We start from the raw sequence: 10,419 nt of genomic DNA, 5'->3' as shown, positions 1-10,419 counted from the left end.
GTAATATAAAAGTGCATATGTGACGATGTTTTTGCAACCGCTCCGACTCTCACGCACAGTATATACGTCACCGTCATAGACTGTATAAAAAACAGGTCACCGTCCGAATCCGTTCACTTATTCTGTTCACTCCTTTCTGATTATAGTCCACTCAACTGCTATACACTATATAGGGATTAGTGAATGAGTGAACGAGTGAACGAGTGAGCGATTTCAGACACAGCACAGGACTTTTAAACACGGGGCAATCAGGGGAACACAGGTGACATCAATGGAATATAATTAAACTAAACGAGGACAGGAACATGACCAAATAAGGACAAACAGGAACAGAAACCATGGCAAAACATAACAAAACAGTTCCATAATCCTGACAGACACATTATTGGGACATATAAAATGACAACTGATATTTATATGTGTTTATGTAAGTAGTCTGCTTTACTGTTATAAAGATCTCACTGACATTATATTATAAGCTTTTAAAATTTCATCTATATAAATATCAGGCCATATAAATATTAGCAGCTGCACCAATTTTATATTTTTCTCAGTTTGGGCCTCAGAATAAAATTGTAACAACAAAAAAAATATGTTCACACTTGCTAATATCATGTTCTCTTTAAACGATTGAAAGTTTAAAAAACTGAGTAACATTTAAATTGAGTTAGGAACAACCTAAAAGCCAAATGGGAACCTTACACTAATGCATTAAATATGGAAACATATTAGTGGGCGTGAATTGTGTTTGCTGAACTCCACCCATAAACAGGAATGGGAGCAGCAAAAGGTATAACATTACAACAAGATTATCTAATCTTAAACTGTCTTCTAATTTCTACAGGTTTTTGAAAAGTCCTGCTGCAGAGGAAGCGTGTAACTATCTTACTAAAGTTCTGGGTAAAAGTCCATTACTTCCGACAGAACTGGATCTGAGTGAAAATAAATTAGGAGACCTGGATTGGGAGAAATTCTCAGCTCTTTTGATGGACTCTCATAGCAAACTGGAGAACAAATCAAGTGAGTGAATATGATTTTATAGGCAAGGTTATTCCTGTAGAACATATGCAAATTCAAAGTGCTATACAAAAAAGTGATTACAAACTTTCATAAAAGGTGTATAAGACCTGTAAAACTATTTTAAATGAAATAAGAGAAAAATACAAAAAAAAATAATAATACAGTGAAATCAGTAAATGTAGCACAGTGCTCAGATAATACACTGCACTGTGTTTATAGTCTGGTTTTGAATATACCTACTGACTTTTCTGGAAGCTGATTCCCATGTGTTGTTGAACATAGACAACCTTTGTTTGAACCTTAGTTAATAATCTTAACTGTTGTATTTTTTTTTCTTTTTTTTTTCTCTTGTATTTTTGTAACTCCATTTTAGCCATTAGGTATTTCAAACTGGCTCAAACCTATTTTAATTAATTATCATATCCTCATTGTATCTTAGTATTGGCCACTGAATAATTAACAGGCATTTTGCTAGTGATGAAAGCATTGAAACAATTTTATAAAGTTGTAGTGGGATCTAAAAATCATCTATGTCTTGCTATATCTAGATATGATAGTTTGCTGTTTAAGTTATTACTTGACGTGACTACTGAAATCCAAAACCAGACCTATATTCTTGACTTGATGTTTTGTTTTTGATGCCTGAAATTCTGGGTTTACCAAAGTTTTGGGTTAACCTTGAGAATTTCATTCTTTTTGCCAAATACAATAGCCGCTTTTCCACTATGGGGCCAGTGCGAGCCGTGCTTTAAACGGGCCGGGCAGGGCTAATAGCCTCGGACCTGTAGCACCGAGGCCAAAATCACGCTGCGTTTCCACCGTCGGGCCAGAAGCTCCGCTGCGCTTCACTGAAACCCGCCCTTTTACACGCCCTTCCCTTTAAATGTCATGCAACTCCATCATTTCACCAACAAAGAGAAGTTATCAGAAAACTAAGAAATAAGTCACTGAAACCAGTGCAATCACAAAACAAACACCATAAAAGCGGCCATTTGTTTTTATGCTTTGTTAAATATTTAAATCCAATAGCATCAATGTTTTACTATAATAATAGATACATTAATCATAATGAATTAATTTATCAGGAATTAAAATTAGTCACACAGAAATAAAGCATTATGAACATAGCCTGCTTATTCAGTCGAGTCAAGTGTTAGTCTTTTGCATCACTTATAAATATTTCTGCCTTGTATGGTGATTACAATCCACATCGGATCAAGTTATTTCAGATTCTCGCTGCTGACTGAAAGTAAGTTTTGACCTCAACTTATTTTTAAAAGTTTTTAATGCTGATGTTATAACTGTTAGCTTTCTGAAATGATCTGCGGCACTGACGCTCTCCAGACGCAGAGAAAATCCACCTTTGTTCATAACCACTCCTCTAGCCCCAGCTGAAGCGTTTAGGCCCAAGGTTTACGTCGGGCCAAAAAACCCAGGCCGTTGGCCCCAAGGAAGCACCAACAAGGCACGATCAAGCACTGGAAGTGACAGTGGACACGCGACTGGCTCTGGCACGCACTAGCACGCCCGCTTTTGGCCCTACCGTGGAAACGCCGCTATTAACCACTGTTTTTCTCAGTTATTTAAAGGAAGAATTGGTGCATCCAACTGTTACTTTGATCAATACACTGGCTCAGAGAGTCCGTGTGACTGTAGTCACTGGGTGGTAGATTAGATTAGATTAGATTAGATTAGATTAGATTAGATTAGATTCAACTTTTTTGTCATTGCACATGTAAGGTACAAGGCAATGAAATGCAGTTGGCATCTAACCAGAAGTACAATAAGCAGTAAGTACAGGATATACAGGTGTCTACAATATGTTACAACCCAATCTAAACCGATCAATGGTAAATACTGATCACTGTCTGTACAGAGAAACACTTAATGTCTGTTTATTCTTATTTATTCTCAATCTAAACCGATCAATGGTAAATACTGATGTATGTACACTATAAGCAGAAACTATGAAAATATAAACATTTATAATTTTCACTAGTGCAATGGACAGTAAAAAAGTGCATAGAAAAATATTCCAGTGTGCAAACGGATTATTCAGTGTTTCTGGATGAACAGACAGTAGTGCAAGTAATAACAAGTGAACTGTTTTTGTTTGTTTGTAAACCGGATGTAGTGATGAGGAGGGGTGAGAAGTGTGTGTGTTTGGTGTGTGTGGTGTGGGGGGTGTCAGAGGGCAGAGTTCAGTAAGGAGACAGCTGTAGGGAATCTGCTGGTCCTTGTCCGGAGGCTCCTGAAGCGCCTCCCGGAGGGCAGGAGGTTAAACAGTCTATGATCAGGATTTAAGTAGATCTGGATGTCATCTGCATAGCTGTGATGATCAGTTTGGTTTTTTTTTTTTTATTATTTTGCCTAGTGAAATCATATACAAGTTAAACAGGAACAGTGCAAGAATCAAGCCTTGTGGAACTTTCTATTCAGATTTATGGTCGCCAGTGTTCACACAGTAACCCCTCTCTTCTAACTATGACCTGAACTTTATGATTATTTTCTTAAAACCCTTACCTGCATATATAATATAAATGCATATATAATATATGTAGCTTCCTTAAAGTATAATATATAATTATAATAATATAATAATTTATATAATATAATACATTATAACTTCTTTATTCATTTCTAAAGACTATCAGCCATGTGTGGGTAAACATACTGTGCCTCATTTATCAATCTAACATAGAAACGAGCGCGGATCCGTGCGCAGAAAATCAACTTACGACAGAGTTAACATGTGATTCATGAAACATTGGTATGCCGCCAATCTCATCGTACAAAATGACCGCACGTTGATAAATGTGGCGGCAGAAAAAAATCGTCATTTGAATACCACACCCCTGAAACACCCTGGTTTAGAAGCCTCACCCCTGGAGTTTACGAAACAAAATTTCAATTTTATGTCAGACGTTTATTTCGTAAATGAGGCCCACTGTATTAAGACCTATTGATCTAATTTTTGTGTTAATTTATATATATATATATTATATATATATATATATATATATATATATATATATATATATTTGTTTTTTTGTGTGTGTTTAGGCTGAATAATTGTGAGTTGACAGAAAAAAGCTGTTCAGTTCTAGCTACTGTTCTCTCCTCCAAAACCATCCTGAAAGAGTTGAACCTGAACAACAGCCGTCTGCTGAACTCAGGAGTCAAAGAGATCTGTGAGGGACTGAAGAATCCTGTGTGTGAGCTGAAGATACTCAAGTGGGGTACATATCTCCAACAGCTACACTCAACACAACAGGAATCACAAAATATATTATATATTTAAACTATGCTGGTCAGTGCTGGTAATTTAACATATTAAGCATTTCTTTTGTGGGAGATCCCCAACCCATCTAACATGTTTGTAACAAGCTAGGGAAAAACACATTAATGATCAAATTTCGTTGGTGATCTGCTGGTTTCTCTGGTGCTGCTTCACTCTCAACACATCTGCTTCCTACAATAATAGTACAGTTATATATCCATAATATTGATTTTTTTTATTATTATTTTCAGGCTCAGTAACTGTGATCTAAATGATGAAAGCTGTTCAGCTCTTGCTTCAGTTCTCAGTTCAGACTCCAGCAGTCTGAAGGATCTTGATCTGAGCAATAATAATCTGCAGGATCCAGGAGTGGAGCTGCTCTCTGATGGCCTGAAAGAGAACTGTAAACTAGAGAAACTCTGGTGAGTTGTTTCTCAGTTCAGACTCCGTTTCTCTTTTTGTTTAGTTCTGGAACTTTTTTTTTTGGTCTCACAAAATGTTTCCTTTAATGGATTTAGATGGCTCAGAACATTTCTAGAATAATCAGTTAATCTGAATGTTACATTTACATTCCAATTCTAGTCTTTCAGACTGCAGTGTCACTGAAGAAGGTTCTAAAGCTCTGGCTTCAGCTCTGAGATCAAACCCTTCACACCTGATAGAGCTGGATCTCACAGGAAATGATCCTGGACAATCAGGAGTGAAGGAGCTCAGTGATTTACTACAGGACCCAAGCTGTAAACTAAAGACACTGAGGTGAGATGTGATGAAATAATATATGTTTTTCTGTGTCTAGTTTATTTCCTTTAACATAATATGCTCCAGGTTCATTCATGTTATTTCAAATGGCAGAAATTCCTTAAAGCTAAATAATATCTCATTGTATATGTTTTTAAGCAGTAATTTCTAGATTTTTCTGTCATACCAAGTTTAGTATAAAACTGAATTTAATCCTGCTTCATCTTCCATTCTGTAGGTTTTTGAGTCCCGCTGCAGATGAAGCCTGTCAGTTTGTGACTGGAATTGTGGGTAAAAAACCGTTACTCCTGAGAAAACTAAATTTGAGTGAACAGAAGCTAGGAGACAAACAAATGGATCAGATTGCTGCTCTACTGCAGGATAAACACTGTAAACTCAACACACTGATGTGAGTATTGAATACAACATTATTTTGATGTTATTTTCACTTCTTTTGTTTTAAAATGGTCGTTGTTCATTAAAGAAGGTTTTGAGATAAACTGAATACTGTTTCCTGTCTTTGTTTTCTTTCTCTGTAGGCTGAATAATAACTGTATTACAGAAGAAGGTTGTGTTGCTCTGACTTCAGCATTTAATTCAAATCCTCAAAACCTGATAGAGCTGGATCTGAGTGGAAATAAACTACGAAACACAGGAATTGAGAAAATCTGTCCTCTGTTGGAAAATGCACAATGCAGATTAGAGAAATTGAAGTATGTATTTTCATTTATGTACATGTCTGTGTGTGAATATACATTTATTAATGTGTAATGTTTTCTGTATCTTTGTGGTTTTGTTTGATTCACTTAAATTTTATATTAACAAAAAAAAGAAGAAGAAGAAGAAGAAAAAAAAACAAGGTGACATGGGAGAAGCTTGAGCAGAACTGAGAACACCAACAGTACTTTAATCAATGGACAACACCAGAAAATGAACACAGAAAACATAAAAGCTTAAATACACAGGGGGAATTATGCTGCGTTCACGCCAAGTTGTAATTACCGTAATTCCGAGATGACAGCACGTGACATTTTACTCATAGCTTTCCATGTTCCTGGACTCAGAGGTAGCGCCTAAGTAGTTTTTTAATATCTATTATTAGATTTGTATTGATAAATGTATATGGTTTTTGTCTATAATTTGCTTATATGTCAAATGTTGTATATTTTTATTTGTGTTATAAATCCGCACCTTATTTGGCACTGTCTACATTTTCACATAATGTGTGTCTATGCATTACCGCCAACGGGTGCATTCTCGTTCAACCTCACGGATCAGGACTCGGTATAAGGACTGCCAAAGGCACAAGGTGAGCATAAAAGACGCTCGGGATGTTTGTTCGCCAGTCGAGCGCTGTGTGAGAAGTTTTCACCACACACATCTGAAGCGCATGCACACAGACAGCCGCACGCGCGAATACTAAATTGAGCTATCTTTCCGCTTTTTTTGTGCATGGATAAATAAATACATAATTATATCAAAATGCACATTTTGGGGAATATCCTAGTAAACACAGTCGTTACCGTTAACAGTTCAGAAAGAAAAGGCATGTGTTTGTTAAACCCGTGCTTGGTTCTTAAAGTGAAAGCAAACTAATAATAAATCTAATGCTGTCAAAGAAAAATACAAGTGGTCACTGCTTCTGACTAAATAACCTTTGTAACATCAAAAATGATTAATCTATACTTAGGTTTTTAAACAGTGAAGACTGTGCAGTTATTTACATTTGATTATTTCATTTCTGTAGGCTACCTTAAAATTTAATTTAGACTGAGCTGAAAAACCTGAAAAGCAGTTTATTTAACTGTTTTAAAGTTTATTGAACTTGTGTCTTTGTTGTATTGTATTTATTTCCTGCTATTGCTTATAATTTGGTTACCTGTAGAAAAGATTTTTTGCACTGAGCCCATAGTAGCAGCCATAATTTTTTGTCCAATTGTTTATTTTTCTTTATTATACAAAAAATAAAAAAAAAAAAAATTGTGTAGGCTTATTTTTTGTTGTTGTTGTTGTTGTGAATTTCCCAATTGAGGTACACGATGTGAAAATTTCAGATAAATGTTCATGTTATATATTTTGGTTGCATTTGTGAGTTAATAAAAATGTAGATGTATAATATCAAAATATCAATATATCAATCGATATACTTCTGTATCGAAATCGTATCGTAGAATTTTTTGAGGTATCGGAAAATATCGTATCGCTGGGTATGAGAATCGATATCATATCGAATCGTGACGAACCATCCGATTTACACCCCTAATCGTGACAAACCATCCGATTTACACGGACATGTGGTACAGCTGTCACTGGTCCAAGTCATAACTCTCAGAACATTCCGAGTTTACAAGTTGTAATTGCAAGTTCAGGAGCACATGAGGGCTTTGCTCTTGATAGTTTTGCCATAGAAACACATAATTCAGAGTAGATTGTCACGTGTTCTCATCTCTGAATTACGACATGGCGTGAACACAGCATTAGACTAACAAGACACAGGTGCAAACAATCAGGAAGTAATGAGGGGGACCACACAAAACAGGGACAGAGGAAAATTACCAGCTAAGTTCACAAAATCACAAAGATACAGAATACATTACAAAATGTCTATTTGGTATATCAAATGATAAAAAATTTAGATGACTATGGAGAATAAAATGTCATTTTAATTTCAGTTTTTTTTTCTTTGACAGCTTACAACATTGAATTTTATATGAAATATTTAGAAATGTAAATGAAGCAGGTGATATCATTAAATCAATCTTTTTTATATATAGACTTTCAGATTGTTGTATTACTGAAGAAGGATATAAAACTTTGACTTCATCTCTGAAGTCAAATTCACACCTGACAGAGCTGGATCTTAGAGGAAATCATCCTGGACAATCAGGAGTGGAGGGGCTCATTGATTTACAGCGGGGGTGGATGCTGTAAATTAAAGACCATCAGGTGATAATTGTCTTCAAATATTTCAAAGAAGCCACAGACATGGAGTCGCAGCTGTGCAACTATGTAGATGAGACAAATGGATAATTAAATTATGATTTAAAATGACACAAAGTAGAACTTAAATTCAATACCAGTAAATGACTGAATTTCATGACTCTGGAACTTAAGTTTCTTACATTTTCTCAGATGAACTGGAGGCAGTTATCATAACTATGACATTAATACTACACTGGACCCATAAGGAGGATGAGAGCTGCAAATTGACATCAAATTACAGCATGACTATCTAATCTAAGTTCTTCTACTTTCCTTTAGGTTTTTGAAAAGTCCTGCTGCACAGGAAGCGTGTGAGTATCTTACTAAAGTGCTGGGTGTAAATCCATTAGTACTAAAAGAACTGGATCTGAGTGAAGATAAATTAGGAGACCTGGATGGGGAGAAACTCTCTGCTCTTTTGATGGACACTCATAGCAAACTGGAGAAAATTATGTGAGTGAACATGATTTATACATTAGAACATATCTGTTTAGTCATTACAAAGGACTTCCAGTTATATTTGGAGCAGATATGAAGACCTGCTGATCTGATTTGTAATAAATAATGCTGTTTTTGTGTTCAGGCTGAATAATTGTAAGCTGACAGAGAAAAGTTCAATTCTAGCTACTGTTCTCTCCTCAAAAACCATCCTGAAAGAGATGGACCTGAACAACAGCTGTCTGCTGGACTCAGGAGTCAAAAAAGATCTGTGAGGGACTGAAGAATCCTGTGTGTGAGCTGAAGATACTCAAGTGAGTACATTTCACCATCAGCTACAATGGTAATTGCAATATCTACATGTTGTCGGATATGTAAACACTCAAACCTAATTACTTGCCATTCGTCTTTTGTTGTCTACTTACTCAAATGCCCATGCTTTGTTATGTTGGTAAAACTAAAAGAGAATTAAGAATAAGACTACATGAACACAAAAGTAACATACGCAATCACGATATTAAGTCACCCGTGGCCAGACATTTTAATGAGTTTGGGCATGATATTTGTACTTTGAAATTTCTAGGTATTGAGTTAGTCAAACCTCTTTAACGGGGAGGTGATAGGGAGCGCTATCTTCTTCAACGAGAGGCTTTTTGGATTTATACACTTCAAACAGTATACCCCAATGGTTTAAATGAAGAATTACCTTTAAATTGTTTTTTTGTGAAACCATTTGGGTTGCAATCAATCCTTTTTTGATAATTGTTCATAAGGGTCACATGTGAGCATTGTCTATGGTCTTCTTGTTTTATTTCTTGTGTGTTTCCATAATGTTCGTAACTTGATGCACCTGATGGTGCTGATGATTTGAGGAATGGGGTTCACCTGTGATGTCTTTTTTAAAAATATCCTTTGTTGTGTTTCACGGTACACACTGATGATGGCTTAGGCCTATTAAGGTGTGTGTTTTTGGTGTTAGGAATAATTTAATGAAAGGATATCTTGAGAGTGTGGTTTTTCCTCTTTTACCTTTGGATATGTAAACAAAACCACAATACTTCTTGCTGAACTCAATAATGTTAACATGCTTATGTTTACATAAGAATTACTGTGTGGTTTTTAGAATTTTTAGCAATCCAAAACCATAAAAACTGGGTGCTGGGCAGACAAGTAGTTGCAAAGGTAAACAATGAGTCTGATGAAGGGCTTGGGCCCCGAAACGTTACACGTGGTGAGCTATCATTAAAATTGCTAGGAGCATTTTCTGGTGTGCAGACTCATTGTTTACCTTTACATAAGAATGACTGTCACCAACATTTTGGTCAGGCATACTGGTTCTGTCATCTCATCAATTTTGTGTGTCAGAGATGGCAATCAGACAGCTGCTCCAACGACAAATAGATGTTGTTAACTGTTGTTTTCTGAAGAAAAAAAGACTGCATATTTTCAGACAGACCATTTTGAAGATTTATTCCAAATGGACTTGGTTTCAAACCAGCATTCCATGTAATACAGTAAATAAATAATGTTTATTAAAACAAGCTATTTACAAAAGACAAACATAATACTTCTAGAATAGTACTATTGTATAAATGTCTTTTAAAAGAAACACCTAAAAGGAATATGATTGTTTCAAACCATATTGTAGGGCATTTGCTTATATATACTCAATGCTCACTTTATTAGGCACACCTGTTCAACATTTAGACATTTACATTTAGTAATTTTGCAGACGCTTTTATCCAAAGGAACTTACAATTGGGGGATATAAAAAGCGATTCTTCTTAAAGAGGCAAACAGACACAAGAAGTGCTTGTTATACCAAGTTTTAGACATTGTTCAAATAAGTACAAGCTATAAAAAGAAGGAATAAATAAAGATAAATAAATATAAAAAAAATACATTTGTTTTTTTTTTTTATTGTATTTTTTTACGATGAAGCCAAGAGATGAGTTTTCAAC

At 35.5% G+C, this 10,419-nt stretch overlaps 1 protein-coding gene across 1 annotated transcript; it reads left to right on the top strand.

Annotated features, from left to right (window-relative positions):
- Positions 1 to 3,676: 3,676 nt before the first annotated feature.
- LOC122143998 (ribonuclease inhibitor-like) lies at positions 3,677 to 9,354 on the top strand. Its single transcript, XM_042754599.1, has 9 exons — positions 3,677 to 3,684; positions 4,084 to 4,254; positions 4,552 to 4,722; positions 4,883 to 5,056; positions 5,277 to 5,447; positions 5,578 to 5,751; positions 7,813 to 7,984; positions 8,300 to 8,473; positions 8,604 to 9,354. Exons 1-7 carry the CDS (start codon positions 3,677 to 3,679, stop codon positions 7,967 to 7,969), a joined length of 1,026 nt encoding a protein of 341 aa, XP_042610533.1. The 3' UTR covers positions 7,970 to 7,984; positions 8,300 to 8,473; positions 8,604 to 9,354.
- The last annotated feature ends 1,065 nt before the right edge of the window (positions 9,355 to 10,419 follow it).

Source organism: Cyprinus carpio, unplaced genomic scaffold, assembly GCF_018340385.1.
Source record: "Cyprinus carpio isolate SPL01 unplaced genomic scaffold, ASM1834038v1 S000006554, whole genome shotgun sequence".
NCBI lineage: Eukaryota > Metazoa > Chordata > Actinopteri > Cypriniformes > Cyprinidae > Cyprinus > Cyprinus carpio.
Note: the sequence above shows the minus strand (reverse complement) of the source record. Positions and strands in the feature narration are given on the sequence as shown.